We start from the raw sequence: 20816 nt of genomic DNA on the forward strand, positions 1-20816 counted from the left end.
TGATTATACTGACTGACTGTTTCTTTGGCACTGCCATCATGCAGGTTTTTCTGTACTAACACTGAAGTGAGATTAGAAACAAATTTCCTGTAAAGAAGCAGTCATTTAGTGGTAATCATGTTTGCATTTCTCATTTCCATTTCAAATATGAGCTAGTGACCTTGAACTGAAATGCTCAGTGTTTCATATTAATTTTTTGAACCAAGTAAATTTACCATCATACTTTTATTAAAAAGTCTGTCAACAATGGGTTACTCCTTAGCAATACCAAGGACCATGCAGACTGCACCACTAACAAGAACTGCACAAGGTGCAAAAATACAGATCGACCATCACAAACCCTCACATTCAGGATGAATCCTTTGAAGTTGTGATAATGTCTGTCATAAAACACCATGAAAACAAGGAAAAGCTTTTCACATTCAGAGGACAAAAGCTTTCTTTTCCACAGTAATAAATCATAGCAACATCATCTTGGATGTCAGAATCAGGTAGAACTCTACAAGACACCAAGTAGTCTTTCCACTCACTTGAATTAGGATGTTTGTATCATCTGACCAATTTTCTCAAAATGTGTTTTTTCCTTCCAAAATATAACTTAGGCAGAGACTATCTGAGTTCAAGTCTAAACTGCTGTCCAAAGTAACTTACTTTGTAATTGATACACTGCATCTTTCTATGTGCACATTAAAACTATCGTCTCACTCATAAGGCAGTTGAGAATCTGGTGTGGAAGCTGAACGTCCAAGCTAGCCAAAGACTTTGCCCCTTTTCACTTTATCCTTTAAGGGATAAAGCTTAGATAGTAAGATGAACATATCGTACAGTGCACTTATTGTGCATTTATGATCTGTGTTTTTTGTTATGTCTATATTCTTTGGAGTTTTTTTTCCCATACAAGTCAAACAAAATGTGAACAATGAAATCATATTAAACTCATCTAACCTTAACTTTGGTTAGATGTGAAAGAGCTAGAAGAGAGTGAGCAGAGGTTTTGTTATGTATCTCATAACCACAGCTTTCTCCAATGCCTTGTGAGCTCTGGTGATATTTTTTGTGGATACAAATCAGGCAAAAAATAATAGATTCCTTCAAGTAGACACATAACCATTTTCACTGGCAGGCATCTGGGTTGCTATTGTCACCGTTCTTGCAGTGCATAATCTTTATCAGAAAAATTAAAATTTTGTTCCAGAAGTGAGGAAGTTGTAGCAGTGTTTCATTAGAAAAGTTCAGTCCAAAACTTCCTGCAAAACAAACTAAATATTTTCAAAATCCATATGTTTAATTAGCAAGTCAAAAATCTAGGCATAATGATGGGAATCTGTTTGTATGACTAATTCAGCACTATGGGTTATTTACCACAACAGCAATAGACATTAGCATTAGCTGAATAGTATAAAGAAACACAGTGAAAAATAAATAAACAGCTTTTAATTATGTTCCATTTTCTACTGTGTTTTTTCCGAATTTCCTAGTCTATCCCCCTTATATGTCACATATAACTTCAGTTTTTATTATCTTTAAAGGGAATAGTCATAAAATATTGCAATATTAATTCATAAAATTTACAATAATAATCAGAATACCTTACTTAAAAATCTGTCCTCTATCACTATGTATTTTGTTGTATTCTCTGATCATTTTGCCAGTAATCGTATCTGTCCTGTGATATTCGTTGTCACTCTATTAGCCTTCCATTGCTGTTCATACTTCCTATAATTCCCTTTCCTGCCTTACAAGCCTTTGCTTTGTAACACTGAAATCAGAAATCTTGCCTTTTAAGTAAGAAATTCCTTAGGCAAATAATGTCATTTTCTATGTGACTTAGGACACTGGGGTCTTGGCCAATATAAATACTTAAAACCAGCAAAATTCTTTAAGTTATTATAGAAGGTAATTTGAATTTTGTATTACTATGCTTGGAAAAAAAGGTAAGAAATTCAGCTGTGATAAAGTCCAATTTCAATGTTTGCCCAAGAGTACAAAAACGAAGATTAGTACATTCAGTATCAGATACCACTGATAAGTATTTCCACTTTTTCGGAGAGATGAAGTTATATTCCTAGATTCCCCTGACATTCTTAACATAAATTATCATACTACAGTGCTTCAAGCATCCAGCACAAAAAGGGAGCCTATGGGGGTAGAAAAGAAAGAAAAAAAATTAAACAATAAAGGAGGATATAAAGTGAAGAATGTATAACTCATGTTTTCAGGATCCCTCAGTCCCTCAGAGCGTGACAGAAAACAAGAATGTTGTTTTATGTAAAAATACTCATTAAGCAATTAGTAAAAATTCATTGAAACTTGTAATGTGGGATTATGATAAAGGAATAATTGAACTGGGAGATCCCTATCTAACATCCTGCTCTGAAGTCAATCTTACACATCCATTATAAAGTGCTTTGATCAGCTGGTTATCGATTAGTCCTTGCAGATTTTGATGAGAATGTTCTATCCTGGACTTGGTCAAAGAATGTCCTTTTCCATCAAATTCAACAGAAGTGACTTCCTAATTTTTTGAGGAAATTAAAAGAAGTAAATTTGCCAACAAAATTTGGTGAATCTTACTGAAACAGTAAATATTACTGCAAAAATCTTGATAAAGATACACGAAATTTTCATTTGGAAAGAACACAACATGAAGTGAGCACTAGTGGCCTTTTTTGTTTTCATTTTTAAATAACACTACAAAGGATAGAATATGCTTATGAGTTGGTAGTTTCAGATATGCTTAAAGAGTCTGAGCTTCTGTTCCGCATACAAGCTTTCAGAAGTTTACTTTACATTTCATTTCCTTCTCTCAGAAAATCACATGCTATATTTGCACTTATATAACTCAGTTAGTCAACACTTAAAGTATATTTTGGAATCCTACACTGAAAAAATTATTATGAAAACAAGTAAGAAAGAAAAATAACATTTTTGTTATTGTTACCAACATCATATACAAGTGACTTGTTTTTCAGAGCTGATAATCCAATTTGTTTCATAAAGAAAGATGTTTTCAAGTTTTGTCCTTTTTCATAACTATAGCAGCTAGAGATTAAAAAGATTATGATCTCTCAATCATTCTCCTTCATGTTTACCACTTCCCAGCTGAAAATTTACGTAGCACAAAGCATTGAGACTAAATGGAAAATACAAGTTTGACAAAAAAAAAAGTTCAACGAGTTTGTAAATAGTACAGATTATGAGCTTTTTGAGAAATTCAAATGTGGTCTATATGACAATCAGGATGTGTATATTTTCATATAACTTTACACTTGTAGCATAGTTTACATCAATAGACCTACACTAACAAAAAAAAAAAATATTTTGCTTAGTAAGAGTGAGCTTTGCTTGATTTTTGCCCAGCCCAAATACAGTAATAAAACTACTTGTTAGATGTGTGTGCTTGACTTCAGAACAGAGCTGAATTTCAATTGTAGCTGCTTTGTCCCCAGTTCAATTCCAGAAGATAGAGGAAAGAATTGCTTTTTTACATGAAATATGAATATTAATTCGGATTTAAATAAACAATGTATAATCTTCAGAATAAAGTCAAGAGCAAGCAATTTGTTTCAAAACAGTTAATGTGGCAAGTAAAGGTGTGTGTTAGAACTGCAGTATGTTTCAGAATTTCAATCACACTGTAAGCCTTACTGAGCCATTCCTATCCAGGACCCTATCAGAAGATGTGGCAATTCTGATATTTGAACATTTAACTTCTTTACATGTACATTTACTGGGCTTTCCATTGAGTTCACCAGCAATCTGGACCTTGAACAAGCATGATGACAAGATCCACTAAGGTGGAAGGTCCCATGGACCCTGATTTTTTTCAGGCTTGGATAGGAATCTAACACCTGTCAAGGTCCGTGTGCCTCATGATCCTCTGAGTCCTAATCCCAGTGCCTATTTTTTCTTTGAAGGTAGCTTTGCTGGACGAGCACGCTTCTGCAGGTATTGACTGCATATCAGCCATAATATGCTCTGTTGCATTTACTTCCAGAAAAAAACAAATCTAGAGACAGCAAGTGTAGAAAGTTTGTTGGATCTTTGGGACTTCCTTGATTAATTAAACGTTCAGGTGTGTTGATGGACTTGTGAGGAGTATCAAGAACACAAAAATGCTCCAGAAAAAGTCTACTAAACTCACAAGTAAAGCTTTCTAGATTTTGAAGACTGTCTGCACCTAAATAAAAACAATACATTTGCCACATATGGAAGTAGTATGGACTCCAAGCAACCCAAAAATCAATTTCACAATAAGTTGATAGCAAGTTTTGCTAAGACAAAAAAATTAAAACTTAATCAATCTTAGATATGAAAGATTATCTAAAATATTTCTAAAAATTCTTTTGAAAGTTTAAACACCTCAAATGAGAATTAAAACAAAAACCACAAAACCTCCCTGAACTTGCATTCAGATTCAGGTTGACAATATTTATCTTGCAAATATTATCTTACAATAATTTCTTTTCTGGGTCTGTGGCAAGGCACATGTGAGAATTGCATAGCTTAGTGGTACACAATCTAAATTGGCCTGTGGGCAATAAAGTAGAGAAAGTGGGGTACAACAACAAAATTCTACTTTCATTTCCTGTCAACCCCAGCTTTATTTTTAAAACTCATGTCAGTATGGGAAAGACAGCCTTGCATGCAATAAATTTTTTGTGAACTGTGGTACCTTTATTTTTTAAGATGTAATTTGTTGGTAAAGTCCGTTAATTCCTTTTAAGTTCCTGAGAAAAAATTAGTGACTCCTGTGCACTTGAATTGCACATGCCTGAGCTTGATCATTGTAAATGTCCTTGTCTGCTTCTGTCTTCTGTGTCAGCTTAGGATAATAACCCTGGCTGTTACCAACAATCTGGATTCATAGATGCACAGTTCTCCAACTCACTCATGCGGATAATGTATTCATTACTGTGTTTCAGTTTCAGGACAGTGATGGTCGGAGCGGAATAGTTACCACAAGTAAAAGTAATGAACCATTTAGCAGTTATACTGCAGTCTGTTGTAAACTATCTGATGTGTCTTTCACTATCACTATCCATCTGTAGCAATAATCATGTAAGACAGTCTTTGAAATAGTGGTACAACGAAGTGACTATACCAGACATTAAAAATCTAGTTAAACTTTTCATACCATTTCTGACATTTACCTCATTAATACAACTGTATCACATCTGATTTTTAAAGACAGAGTGTCTTTAGATGTTATAGTTCTTTGGTGCATATAGAATACAGCAGTGAAGAGAAAAAAACATGTTCTAGTTGTGATGAGGAATACAATAACCCATCACCATAGCAAAGAGCACATTTTATTTGAAAAATACGAATAAAAGATTTTGTCCCTTTTGTTTATTAAAAGAAAATGTAACAATTTCTATCAGTAACACTTGCATAAGGAGGTATACTTTACATAACTCTTTTGTTAAAAAAAATATATATATTTTTGGAGACTTTGGAAAAATAAGGATGGCCCAAAACTTGCAACACACTTCTAATTTTCCTTAGAATGCACTCTGCCATTTATATGTACTGCAAGTACAAGGTCTTAGCAGTTTATAATCCACAAAATAACCCTAGATAGCATAATTTTATATTCTTCTTTGCATTTAGAATATTTCCTTTGTTATCCTTGTGTGAGTTTATGAGTTTGGTTAATTCCAGACTGGTCCAATACTTAGAATTTCTAAAAGTTGATTTTAAAAAGCCTGAGACGACAGAAGTTATTTAATTCCTTTTAAATACCAATGAGAATACTTTCATATAGATATTTTCTTTCAGTATTCACAATTTAAACAACTGCATCAATTCGAATTCAACCCCAAAAATGTTTGCAATTATTTTGGTTTTCTAAGAAGAATGCAAAAAAATAAAGTGCATAACATAGTGAAATTACTTTCAACTTTTACAGTGTTCTATGTATATGTAATAAAAGGTAACACTGATAAACAAGTTAATTTGTTTTCGATGTATGAATCTTAATCTAATGCCAGTTGAATTCAAGATCTTCCTTGCATTTAAAGTGCATTAAACTACATTTTTGACAGGTTTTAGTTTGACAATATAGTTACACATTTTAAAATTCTTATACTGACCATTTTCTCAGATGACTTGTCAAGATTACAGCATAGAGTGCCCTCAGCATTACAAGTAAGAGGGTTTGTTTGGAGGAATACAATTACTTATTTTGGTGCAAATGTAATAGTAGTCGAATAGCTGTTCCAGAAATCAAATTGTAAATGGGAAAGCCCTTAAGTAACACTTTGCATTTGCCATTTAACTTCACTCAGTATCTTCCAGTTTAAGTAAAACTGGCAGTTTTCAGCATTTAGTTGTTATGCAGCAGCAGAATTACTATTTAGGCAAATAGGAAAATATTTGAGAATATGAGTACACAAAAGAACCAAGAAAGCTTTAGGCAAAGTCTATATAATCAAACTCATCCATAAGCCAGGAAAGAGTTTCCCACAATACTTCAATTGAATGTATACTTTTTTCAAATTAGCAATGCTACAAAATGATTGTGATGTCCATGGCAAACAGTATAACCTTCTTCCACTTCAATCTAGGTTAACATATTCTCAAATATAGTTTAAATTTTTTTCTAGGACACAAAGGACCAAAGGAAAATATTGTAGGATAGGGATAAAAAAATCTGCAAACCTGTTCTTTCTGCACTGTGAGGCCTTTTTCTGTGGCCCTGAAGATTTAATAATCTGCTATTTGTCATGCAAACAACACGACACTGTGATGTGTATTTGAGTAAAAAACAGTAAGCATAGCAAGCATGCAGACATATCATGATATAAAAGCACATTTGGAGATCACTGTGAATAGGACATAAAACAACACACTGCAGCATCACAGAAGCAGCGTCTCAATAACCCTGCAGAGATTTAAAGGACTCAGAATTCCTGGGTCTGGGGGTATGATGCACATGCTGTATAGCAGCAAAGAGAGCACCAGGAATGATGAAAAGGGGATTCTTATTTCTCTGAGATATTATAAACTTAAACAGAACAGTAGTGCAAAGAGGGAATATTTGCTTAAGTCACTGCACTTCTGCTGCCTTTAAGCCTGAATGTTCCATGATGCAAATAAAAGAAAACAATGGTGGTAACACTGTTTAAAACACAAAATACAAGTGATTTTCCCTGCTTTGGTGTAGGGCCAGATGGAGCAGACATAAAGATAACTAATACCTGGTTCTCAAAACAATAATACAACAATTAATGCAATTTTCATGCAGATGTGGTACAAAGTATTATAGCCCATGGTAGTAGTAATGCTAAAAGATTTTCTTTTTAACACTCTACTCATACAATATAAAAATTTAGATGTTAGCATAAAGCAAGTGTGACCTAAATAAAAAGAAAACCTCCTAATAAAATCGAACACTATTAGTTTCTTCATTTGGGACAAAACTGAAACATATCCTAACTCTACCCCCAAAAAAGACAATATATAGGCCATTCTCAGCTTCTGTGCAACGCTTATTGCATTAAAACATCTGTTTAACCTCACTCTACAGCAGTAATGTCTTTTTAAATGCATTTCTAGAAGATTCTGTATTTAGTAAAAAGTAAAAAAAAATCTGAACACAAATTATTAGACTACTTTCAAATCATCAGCAGAACATTTATGGTTCAGGTGTTTTTCCCTCCTAAATTTTCTCATGGGTTAAAATGCTGAAAGAAAGGAAAATAATTTTCAGACAGAACAGTGTAGTAAAAGCCAGTTCTAGAACTACAGTACAACTAATACTTTTTAGAGTATGGAAAATTTCTGGAAAAGGTACTGGCTAATTTTTCCAGAAGGCTGTTTAAGCCAAAAGCAGTCAACTACATCTCAGGAAGAAGTTCACTCAAAAAAAAAAAAAAAAAAAAAAATCCCTTCAAAGTAGATCTGATCAGAAGTTTCAGTCATGTCCAGGACCTACGCAACCCTGGAGCAAAGAAAGGAAGGCTTAATAATCTTGTTCACTTGTGTGGCCCACAGAAGGTCATCAAAAAATGTAGACTTTGCTTTACTAAGCTGAATGTAAGTGGCACCTAAAATGCAGAGGAAGGAATCTACTGGAGCATACAAGTCTGTATCGCTCTGCACGCCAGACCACAGAGTAAAAAAAACCAGTACACAGTTTCTGCTCAGGACAGTTTTCTTATCAAATGCATACTGGAAGAAGTCCACTTCCCTAAGTGGAACTACAATTTTCTTAAAAGCAAAGGACTGTAATAGACTGTGAGCCTTATAGGTCATAATCTTTCACGCAATATTTTGAGTACCTGGTACTCTCACAGTATTATCACAAGAAAGACAAACAAAAAGGTTAAAGTTTCAAATAAAACAAAGGAAAAATCAGGATCTGTTGGATGAGTTGTTAAGCAGCCCACAGTGTTAAGCAGAACTGTTTAGCAGATCTGCAATGTAATACGGTTACAAACATAAGAAATCAACTTATTTAATCCATATAAACCACAATAATGATACATTTCTTCCACTGACTTAAAATGTACCTGCTCCCATGATGCTTGAAATAGGGGGAAAAACGCTTGTTCTGCTTAGGTGGAAATTAAGCGAAAGAAATATTAGTAGATTGAACTAAAAAGAAAAAGAGCAGCATCATCTTATTCTCTTTGTTTCAACTTTCACTATCCCAGTGACCTAACAGTAGTTCAGTTTTGCTTTTAGTCAGACACAGAAATAGAAAGACATTATGATTAAGAACTCTGTTTTAAACTGAGTGTTGTAGTTCCTGGACTCAGACCAGCAAAAGACTTAAAAAGCTTCAGCTCTTAAGTGAAGCACAGTGAACAAAACAACTGCATAGTTTAATGGTGCTGTCATTGTTTTTATTGAAAGAGCCTACACTTCATCTGCTTTGCTGCATAAAGACTACTTTGGGCCCATTCTATTTAAATGAATGATGTTTCCATGAAAAGACGAAAAGAAAAAGCACAACACTGTAAATAACAGTTCCTTCAGCACGCAGTAGTAACAGAGCGGGTCTGGGTTTACAGTCGTGTTTGAGCTACAGCTAAGGATGTCCTCCATCTGTTAGCTGGTTATGGATGACAAGATTATGAAGGACATTATGAAATGGCAGCTTCTCAATGCAACCTGCTAATTCAATAAGATTAAATCATCAAAGGACCATTTATTTAAGAGGACAGGTGTAGCTTATCACCTCTGTAAAGGAAACAGACTGGTAGCACTTCTCACACTGATAGTAAGCCCCCATGGCTACCTCACATTGAGATCACAAGGCCTAGAGCACAGCTAGAAAAGCAACATTACAACCACCTGCAAGAGATTAGCTCCTCCATTACCTATCTTCTTAAACAGACATGACCATAAACTTACTGTAGCTTGGAGATGTTACGCATATTGAAACAAAAATGTCATTGCTTGGCTTTACTGTAGGTATTGTTGCAGATACGGTACCACAGACTTTATTGAGCAATTAAAAAAAAAGACACAAGGGACAATATATTCTTTTTTCTGTATTTTTCAAAATTTGATTTTCTTCCAATTGGAGAACCCAGTTTCAAATATGAAAAGGGCACTTGTTCTACAGTAACTGCACATAACTTAGGTCCAAGTACTGTATTCACTTTTTTTGTTACTGTTGCTGTCATTATATGTCCAGTTGTTTAGGAACTTCTCTTTTTTGGGAATTACAACTAAGTTGTTCTTTCTGATTCTATTTCCCCATAGAGTTCAGCTAGCTTCTTGAACTCAGGTCCCCAGTCTCCAAGGTAATTATAATCCTGGTCAGAGTGTGTTGTGGTTGAATCCAGAGAGCTGATAGATCCAGCTTCTGATCTATGACCCTCATAGGCATATGTCTGCAGGGAGTCATATGGTGGCACACTGGGGTCCAGATCAGCCTCTGCCAGTCTTTGCTTAATGAACTCCTGAACATCTATACTGTCAAGGCTTGAGGAGAGATGATGTCTGGACACAGGCTTCGCTTCAGGACGAACATCCCTCCGGTATTTTAGCTCTTCAGCAGCAGATGGATTCCGCAGTGCGGTGATGTCAAATGCTTCTGTGTCTTCCTCTCCACCACCCTCATCATCATATGTCACAACATTTTCCCGGACGTCTTCTTCTGAGATGATCAAGGGCTCCTTCTTGCTACGTCTTAAGGTGATGAAAAGGACCACAATTGCTAAAGAGAAAACTGCAGATATTAGAGTAGGTTTAAAGTCTACCTCTGAATATGTTACAGAAATAGCAGACACTGAGTCAAAAATACAGATGTTTTATTTTCAGGTTAATATTGCTATTTGGGATCATGTGCTACTTAGATTATCAGGGATCTCATAAAGGACATAAATGGAGATAACATTCTTTCAGGTAAATGAAAAATGAGTTACTAGAGCTGACATTTTTCAGAAGCATAGTCCAGGGCTTTCAGTGCTTCTCTAAAACAAATATTTAGCATATCAATTGAATTAATATGTAAAAGGTTTATTTTTCTCTTATGAATATTTGATTTTGTATAATAAAATGCAAAATTATAAGCTAAATATATTATTATATATTTTTAAAACAGCCTTCTGGCAAGGAAATACTGAAGTAAGGTGCAAGGAAAGTAGTCTAGAAAATCTCTGGGAGAACATTTTAAAAGAGTCTTTGGAAAAAAAATCCTCTGAATCTCCTATGTGGGTCATACTGCAATTACCATTATTTCTTGCCACGTCTATAAGAATGCAGAAAGGCATATGAGTAGCACAGAGATATGTGTGCAGCAAGTTTTGTCTATGACAGAAAAAAACCACAACAAAACAAATCAACCCCACACGCCCGCCCTCCCCAATATTAACTAGTGGGTAAAATTCAAATTGGCCTGGGGAAAAAATGCACTTGTGATGGTATTTATCTTATGGGTCAGTTTATAGTCTCACATGTCCCTCACCCCTGTGGATTATGCTGTGCATTGCTATCAGTTTATCCCACAAAAGTAATTAAGATATGGCTTTTGTACAAGAGCTAATGGTGCTTCTTGCTGCGTAATGCATTTCAAAAAGCTTTCCTCATCTCTTTTCTATCATCTTTCACACTGTTTTAGACATGGAATTAGAGTCAGTTGCTTTTTGAAATATTTCCAAATTACAGAAAAAAGATCTGCAGTGTTGATTACTTGATAATCTCTGAAAAATAATTTCTAGTGGATTCCATATTTTCCTGAATGTACTTTAAAGGCATTTTCCCCTATTAATTTTAGCTAAACTTTTCCCCCCCAACCACAGCTATGTGTTTCTAATTGTCTCCTACTACCAGGCAGCCGCTGGTTCAAAAGGATACCATATTAAAAATTTCTGCCCTGTCACATTCAGAGAGTCAGTGGAGGGAGAGCATTACTTAATACTGAAAATGGCTTACCGAGAAGAATTACAATACAGAGCAGGATTGCGATTAAAGCTCCTGTGCTCAAGCCAGCCGAGGAGAGGAAAGCTTCAGCATGGCAAGTTCTCACTCGTCCATCTCTCTCACATGCACAAACCCGAATGGTGAGGGTACTACTGCTGCTGAGAGGGGGCACTCCGCCATCGGAAATCAAAACTGGGAGGTAATAGGTGTCTTGAGTGGTTCGACTGTATCTCCTTCGTCTTGTCAGGATACTGGCCGTATTATCTACAATATTATAATCAGAATAACATTTCAGTGAAGAAAAAAAATGAAAAAAAGATATTGACATTTTGTTTCCCATCAAGTTAAAGCAAGAATTAAAATTTGTCAGGAAGCATCTATGGCCAACAGAGGAAAAAGAGGAGGCAGTGGAAAGTAATTAGCATGATATAAATAAAATTATTTAAAACTCTTGTACTTTTATTAGAATCTAAAGGAACTTTGACAAACATTTGGGGTCCTGTTTGCAAGTGTTTTAATACCATGTTATGCTGTTGGTAGTATACGGACAGTCATCAATTTGAATATCTGGAATTCTGAGGATATTTGTTATGGAATTTTTCCGCAACACAAAATTGTCTTGATTCTCAGAAGAATGTTAAAAGGTAAAAGAAAAAGCTAAAATGAGACTTTCATATTTTACTGTTTGCGACAGGTTTTAAAGTTCAAATGAGCTTTCAGAAAACATCAGAAAGATAGTGGCCAAAGACTCATGCTATAGAGAGGTCAAGAGGAAGAGGGAAGGGGAGAGGGATGGAGGAAAGGAAGGGAAAGGAAGGCAAAGGAAGGGAAAAAGAGCAGATATGACATGTTCTAAACTAATGGAGGTTAAAGGTATGTAAGCAAAAGGGAGATAGTGACATAAGATTTTGTCACCGTTCTTACCTATAGGTCCATCTGGCACATATTACTCAAGGAGAACATAACGTTTATTATGCACACGTTGCAAGAGCATTAACAGGCACCAATGAGGATAGAAAGTTGCTGCACATATCTCTTTAAGTCCAAGAAATTAAGGGGCATAAAGAAAATGTGGGAGAAGAAATGCTACAATAATATCTTATTTATTTACATTATTTACAATATGTGTAAAATTTATTTTCAATTTGTTGCCACCACTTTAAAAGTACTAGCCCCTGAATAAAAGTACAAGATAAATCAAGCAAAACTGGAGACAGTGAGGACCAGAGACATGAGCCGTTATGGAAAGAGAGAGAGATAAGGGCTGATAAATGGAAAGAGAGATTAGAATAAAAGAGCTTTCCTCTCATACTGGTTGTCCATGATTTCCAAATTGTGGGATTGTGAGTGTGAAATTTTTTAGCAAACAAAGGGATGATGAGTACAAAGAAACATCTGCCAGGTTTCTCTTCCTATTACAAACAAACAAGGCATTTTCTTCTTTTCCCCTACCACTGTAGCTACAGCATTGAATAGATTTATATAATCTATGGAAAAATGAAATCTGTGTTGATTCATGAAAATTTAGCACAGCAATACAACTAGTGCAGCATATTTTAGCCCATCTGACAGATGCATGCATATTTGAATGGAGGAGTTGAACATTTTTGTTTAAACTGGATAAATGCTCTCTTTCAGGTGACTACTCTTCATGCCACACCTTCTATCAAGCTCTGTGCAAAATTTTAAAGCACTCAGTTTAACCCACTTCTGCCAACATTTTGGTTTGCATATCATCTGTCAGTGGTACTGAGAAAAACTGCTAGTATAGCCCCACATAATAGTAATATATATGTTAACAGGTTTCACACAAGAAATATATTTATGAGCTGGGAAGTGATACCCTTACTGGCAGGCCAAGAACTTTACTTCTCCACAAGAACACCACCCATACACCCTCATCTTCTTGGAAATATCCAGCATGGTGAGTTTGTTATAAACTCATTAAGTGTTGATCTTTTCACTTGAAGTGGGTACAAAATAAGATTGATTTATTGATTTATTGATTTATTGATTTATTGATTTATTTACTGTTGACCCTGAAGCCCTATTCTACTTGTCTACGGACAGTAAATTGGCCAGTTTTTTTTTTTTTAAATATGGGGTTGTAGAAATGATTCCTATATACATATAGCATATAACATGCAGAATTATTCTTTCATTTTTATGAAAACTGTGTTAAACTTTGGCTTTTCTCCATATTGCTTAATCTGGCCTTGTGAAATCTTATAAAATTATACTGTGGTATTCTCATTAATGCTGATTTTTTCGTTATACTACAGTTAAGAAATAAATTATTTCCACATTATTCTGCAATTAGACTAGGGAGCAAACTGTTTTGTGTTATAACTGAGTCAATTGATTGAAGAAATCAAGTCTGGTATCACTGAAATTCAAAATGCATTTATCGTATAAAGAAAATTCTTATTCCTATAATAGAATGAGCAGGGGCCTTAAGACCATAATTATAGACCATCTTCACCCATGGAGGTCTTGCTGGACTCTGTCAGACTAATGCTAAGATATATGAAAAGTACCAAGTCCTATTTCTCAAATTTTGACCAGCTCACTTTTTAATACATGTATGGTCTTCTACATTTAAGGGATTTATTTTAAAATACTTCTAGAACAAGTAAATAATCTTATGGAACACAGATTATAAAGAGGTAGGTTGTCTGCATGTCTTTAATTTTTCAACACACAAATCAGTAGTTGCTTATATAATAAGCAGTTGTTTTATCTTTCTCCTACACAACGTTGCCTTAAAAAACCTTTTACTTGTTTTTTTTTTCTTTTATAATATCTTGTCTATTCACACCACTCCTCTTTTTTTATGCTGCCTAGATTGTAAGCCCCAACTTCCCTAATACTGCTGGAGGACACAGATAAAAACTTCAGGGTTTCAAAGAGGAAAATCACCACAGACCACAAAACAACCTTCACCTTGTCAGCTGTCCAAGTAGTGGTAGATTGAGCTCTAGATACAGCCCAAGAGCAGAAATAAACTCACATATCTGTGATCAGTAGGGAATTTCAAATGAATGCATATTTTGCATAAAAAGAAGTTAATGTTTGCAGTATATATAAGGTGATGACTGCTGCTTCTGCCTTTCTACATCAGACAAAAGATTCATATCATCATATCCTCCACGTGCAGGAAAAACCTCACTGACTTTCTAGTTTTTCAGAATCCAATTTATAAATGCTTCCCTTCCTTAAAATGAAACTTACTACAGATTGTTAGATTCTACACAGGGTCCAGAGGAGATACAAGGTCAAGTGCTTTGTATGTTGCCTGTTTTACTAAGCTTCTTTGCAAGACAACCGTCCAACTGTTTAACATTGTGGGCTGTTCTTCTTTTTTTCCTGAGCATCAGTACTATCACTTTAAACTAGTCTGCTTGGACACGTAGAAATCCCACTGAAGTCGTTAGAGAAGTCATGGCTAGGCTTCACGAACGAAGATTTGGGAAAGGCTCTATCCACATTTGTTACAAGCACGTTGGTGGCTAATAAGGCCAATACGAGACAGACATGTCCGATTGCAAAAGGCACAACACAAAGACTCCTTAGGTGGTACATTCTGCAAGATATGGTTCTTTCTGCGTTGTCTTTTCTCCTCGAGAGTGATCCTGTGGGCGTTCTCAAAGGAAACAGCAGCATTATAGATGGTGTGTCTCCAGGCCTCCCGATTTGAGGCTAGAGGAGACCAGTTATGTTGATCAACATTAGAGAAGTACAACATTCTTATATGCAGTTTTTAGCACATGTACTTATCAACAGAAAAAGAAAGCAATTTCAAAGAAGTGACAGTTCGAAGGAGAATCATATTTCAAGTTGCAACAGAAGAGAAGATGACAATCACACAACAAAGTTACCTGGAAATACCTTAAAGACCTAGGGATATGTTCAAGGACTCAGCTTGAAATGTAATTCTCTATTGGTAGTAAGTGACACTATATCCACAAGTTAAGCATTAATATTAACAAGTGTCATGTCTCTCACCACAAAAGAAGAGGTTCTTAGATCTTATACTGGATTTACAAAAGGTGACAGAAAGTGTTATAACCCATAGTAAGAACACCTATTCATTTCTGCTTAAGGCTCCATTTCTGTTATGGTGCCTACAGGTCCCAAACACTTCAGTTCAGCTACTTTGTCCATATAAGAAGAAAATCCTAAAAAATTATGTCCCAGTGAATGCTCCTGGGCCAATATCCAAAAAAGGCCCAGTACTCATATCTGTGCAGGAAAGGATAGCCCCTTCCTTCTATCCTCTGACATAAATAAAAAAATAAGACTAAGAGATGATCACCATATAGCTACAGAGGCAGTGATGAAAGTGCTGGCTGACAACAAAAGCATCAGAGGCTGAATATAAGGAAGAAAAACCTAGGATTCCTGAGCAGGAATCTTGCAGTAATGAAAGGATTTTAGCACAGAGACTATTGGCAAAGATGTAAAAGAAAGAGCATTGGGATATAAGGATGTATGCTATGAGGAAATGGGGGGAAAATTGTGAGTGTAAAAAATAAAAGTTAAAAAACAAAAGGACAAAAATGACAAAATGGACAAAACATACAATTCAAATGTTACAGTAAAAAAAATCTGAAAAAAACCCTATAATTAAACCGTGTTTCTCTGGGGTGGAATGTCTTACCAAACAAGGAACTGTCATTTTTATACTGCATAGAATAAATACAAATTAAATAAAAACACATTTTTTCTTTCAATGTTGTATTTTTTCTTTCAACATTAAATTGTTTTTCTTGCACTGTTAAAATCATGCAATTCGATATTAGTATAAGACACAATTTTAGGAAAAGGAGGAGCCAGTATAAAATTTTTAATTTCAAAGAATTGTCGTGGTCAATTTGTGTTGTTTGTATTCTCTTGAGGAACAACTAGATTTTTGTAGAAACAGATGTTACATGACATATAGTCAGAAGTTTCTGTATAACATATCCAGTTATAAGCATTCTCAAAGAAACAATATAAAGCTTTTAACATAAATAAAAAGTAAGATCACAATATTTCAGGCACTGTCATGGAAATTTTCTGTTCCCCGTGTCATCAGAGGAGTTGATTCTCGCTATGACTCTATTACAGATATAGTGACTCTTAGTGCATTATGTGTACATATAAATAAAATACTCAGAAAGTAACTGAGCTCTCACAGACTATTTTTTTTGTCATTAAATCTCTTAAAATATTTTACAAATAAGTTACCTAACACTTTTTCAAAGAAGAAAACCGTGTCTGATTTTCTAAAGGTCTCTGAGAATCAAGGATAGCAAAAAATGATCAAAGCTAATCACGTTGCCACAATACAGAAATCATATCTCTAATGTTCTAGTCAGAGCTCTATTCTTGAGGACAATCACATGTAAAGGTATGCCAACCAAATGAATGAATAAAAAAGTTTACCCAAACTTTAGTATTGACTACATCCTGACAACTATTCTGATGTTTTAAAATTTCAAATTTTAATTGTTTACACTTCTTATCAAAAACCATTGTAGAAACACACTGAGAGAGGAGCTAGAAAGACAGCAACTTTTAAGGGGAGGCTCATAGCAAGGAACAAAAGAATCTCACAATCTGTAAGAGCTACAGGAAGCCAAGTATAAAGACAGACACTGATGACCTAAGAAAGAGCTTACTGAGGGGGGACAAAAAAGTTGTATCAACAGCAGTACTTTGAAAGGTAGTTGAGGGTTTATGTATTGAGAAATTTCTTTGATATCTGAAAAGAGATACAACAGATAGACAGGGAAGACAAGGGTATAGGATAGCAGCAATAGTACTAGGATGATGGAACTAGAGGTCTGATTCTTCTAGGCATGGAAATAAAGACCTCTTTGTCTCAATGGATTTAAATGGTGAACTTCATGTCTGGGGAGTATGTTAAGAACCAGGACTCACTGGAGATGAAAGGACTGACATCTAAAGAAAATTAACAACTCCAACTTTTGGAAAGAAGTATTTATCTGATTCCTTGTGGTGCACATTGCACCATGTAACGATATAAACTTTCTAATGATCTAAACTTTCTCATATTTGGGCTGTTATTTGCAGATATGGCAACTAGAACTTAAGATTCACTTCAAGTGAGGTTGAGGTTACACATGGAATATTCTGCATGACTCTAATGCAGAAGTTCTTCACACTCTGAAGATGTAGTAGTTTACTAAGCCAGACTGTACACTGTATACAAGGCTGTTACCACAATCTTTTTCCATCATCTCCACCTTTTTATGCTGAGCTTCTGAACTAAGAAAAGAAAGGAGGGCATAGGAAAACCAAGGAAGCAGAGCTACAGTGATAACACCATGGAAAGTGACTACTGGAATGCTTCAGAGGATGTTCATTTATCATTTAAAATTTGAGAATTCCTTTGACATATTATACATTACAAGCAGAGACAAGAGAAATGGAAGTAAAAAAAATAGAGTAAAATCCTGTTTATATCTTAAGGCATGTTTCAATTTTCAGTTCTGCTTATATCAGCAGTCCAACTATATAAATTTTCTGAGAAGTCATAAGCTAATTAAACCCAAAGAAAATACATTGGAATGATTTGCATTTCTTACATTTCTAAAGTTAGAGCAGTTAATTTGTTTATGTGGACTATCTTGATAGGCATTTCTGTTTCATTTCTCTACTGATAACTCTTGTAAATATTTTTTCTTTTGTGCTGGCTTCAAAGCTATTGCCAGTGGCAAGAAGCTATTGGTTTTTCAGTGGGTATTTCTGCTCAGTGGGTAGCAAAAATGAAAAGAAACATAGAAGACTTTTAGGGACTGAAATACATTTATTTGCTTATGATTGGTTTGTGAAACACCAACAGATTGCAGCCCTGAAAATAAATGCAAGAAGAACCTGTACATTATGCACTAGTTTACCTATGTGATCAATCTTAGAGGTGACCTTTTTAAACCAAAAAATCATCAAAGATGTTCAGATGCCTGAAGAAGAAAAATGTCTCTCTCTGCAGTAGCTAGTCCTGGTTTTCTGTCTATTGTTCTCATGGTAGAGTTCCTTTTTAACTTTCATATGTCGACTCTGATAATACCTACTCAGATATTCAATCCGTTTACAGTAACAGCACTTCTGTCAAATTACTTACAGTCACCATGTGTAATGCTAACTTTGTACTTTCTCAGATATCATTTCTCTCAAGTTACAACTTTCTTTATGGGATAATATTTCATGGTAGGTCAGTAGGAACTTGCAATACCACAGAACCAGACCAAACACTCCACTTTGATATCAATGAGTGCAGGAACTATGTAGCTGTTTCCCCCTCACTTTGGGTTGCAAAGTGGGAGTTTCAACCTGACCTTTTTAGAACCTGACCTTCTAAAACAACTAAAACATGATCTGGTATCTGGCATGCTTATTTGCAATTTTAAAGCCCTAAAGTCAGTTCACTGGCCTGCTAGTGTGCAATAATGGTAGGAAATAAGAAGGTAGGAAATAAGAAGGGCAGAGAGATAAACTGAAGGTCATGTAAGGAAATTCACACTGGGATGGGATCAATTAATCTCTGGACCTTGTTCTCTTTCTAAATAACAGCAATGATGAGTAAAATTGATCTTTTTTTTTTTTTTAGCAGTTTTTGATCTGTGACAGAGAGAAAAAGGTATCACAAGCATGAGTGGATGAACACATTACAAATGTCATTTTATACAGATGCCATTGAACTCATTGTGCTCCAGATTTTACAGAAAACCACAACTCTGCTTCTGTGGGTATTAATGTATCTTCTGATATAACATTACGAAAAGGTAATCTCCAAAGTGATAGCATCAGAAAAATGGCATACGTGTTGTCGGCCAGCACTTTCATCACTGCTTCTGTAGCTAAGCATTCTCTAGGGAGTTGTTCTTCCTTGAAAGTAAGGTAAACTTAATCTGCTATCAGAAGTGAGCAGTCTCAATTTATTAAAGTAAGAGAATGAACAAATCTTATTGGCACTGTTGGGTGAATGTGCCCAGTATCAGCATAAACCCTTATTGTCCAGGAAATTTACAATACCCATTGGAGTATCCATGGTAGGCTGCATATCTTGTGATAAAAAAATAGCACCAGCAAAACAGTGCTTTACAGTGCATAAGATTCATAAATGTTCTAAGTGAACTATTCTCTGAGGGGTCAATCTTTTTTTCAGCTCCTAGAAAGTGTTATGTAACTTCTGAAAGAGGCCTCCAAGAAGTAACAAATTAAGCAGAAAGAAAGAATGATTTTTTTTTTTTTTTTACTCAGAGAAGAGAGATGTTATGCAAATGGGCGTTTATATATTAATGGTTTGGAATATTATAATAATGACATGTTCACATGCATTAACAAATTTTGACAAATATATCCACCATTCTTTAAGCATCTGAAAAAGTATCGTGATTCTTTCAGAGCAAAAATTTAAAAAAATGCAATTTTAAAATTCAGTACATAGAAAGAGTTTTATTGGGAAGAACTGTCATCTTTTCTCTGATTCCTCAATAGAAGATTTTTTTAGCCCCGTATTTCCCTGGGAATTTTTTAATGGGAAATGCAAAAACAGATATTTCTGATTAGGCAAAACATGTAAATTTAAGATATTAGAAACAAATGGAAAAAGGATTAAAAAATTATCTATGACAACATCCTAAAAAACAAAAAGAGGAGAACATAGACAACAATTAAATGAGTTGTGTAGCATCTGATCTACAAAATAAAAGCACAGCCCAAAAAGTACTTGGCACCATGTTTTACTAGAGATTGCAACATTTTTCTGGGCAGAATAAATTTGTAAACAACCCTGTTTTCATCAGATGATCTTCATAAGTACAACTCCCAGATAAACAAAAGGCATCTTCCCTGGGTTTGCTCTCTAAAATTGCAGGAAATTATTACAACTTAATGCATTTTCTTTGTATAGCAAAGAAATTCTATTCCAGCTCTTGTTCTGTCTTGCTTACATGAGTACAGATACTGCATAATTTTGTTGTCTGTCCTCTTGTTCATACTCGTAAGCCTCTGCTCTGAATAGTACTTTTTCAGTATAAAATAAAACTCAAATAGCAACAAAGAATCTCATGTACCTTAAGAATACAGTGGGGGAAAAGTATCATACTCTGTCGTTTCCATTTTTTTTTTTTTAATGAAAGTTGCAACACAAACAGAATCCAGAAGGTGATTCAAACAACTCTTAAGTTCTGCTGGACTGCATATTTGGTATAGCCCTGTGACTGTCTCCTGACTTACATTTCCCTGAGGGTTTTAAGCTCTGCGTTATGAGGGTGAATATTCAAAGAATGGAGATTTAACATTGTGGAGATTTTTATTTAGAAAAAGCACAGGTTCAGGCACATGAGATAAAAGTTTAACTGCTCATGTGATCAGTTATCTGGACTGAGGCTTTAATACTTATTTGGTCTCCTGAAGCCATAGAATAT

General features: G+C 35.0%; 1 protein-coding gene across 12 annotated transcripts in view; it reads right to left on the bottom strand.

Annotated features, from left to right (window-relative positions):
• Positions 1 to 206: 206 nt before the first annotated feature.
• CDH18 (cadherin 18) overlaps positions 207 to 20816 on the bottom strand; it is a 501066-nt gene continuing 480456 nt past the window's right edge. For 11 of the 12 annotated variants that reach the window (XM_064662041.1, XM_064661985.1, XM_064661995.1 and 8 more), the window contains 2 exons: positions 11392 to 11643; positions 207 to 10186 (listed from right to left, as the gene is read on the bottom strand). In XM_064662041.1, coding sequence (XP_064518111.1) covers positions 9684 to 10186; positions 11392 to 11643 — 755 coding nt within the window. In that variant the 3' untranslated portion in view covers positions 207 to 9683. The remainder of the gene's footprint in view (positions 10187 to 11391; positions 11644 to 20816) is intronic. The other variant, XM_064662055.1, reaches the window with a different exon arrangement.

The sequence above is a fragment of the Pseudopipra pipra genome, chromosome 1 (assembly GCF_036250125.1).
Source record: "Pseudopipra pipra isolate bDixPip1 chromosome 1, bDixPip1.hap1, whole genome shotgun sequence".
Taxonomy (NCBI): Eukaryota; Metazoa; Chordata; class Aves; order Passeriformes; family Pipridae; genus Pseudopipra; species Pseudopipra pipra.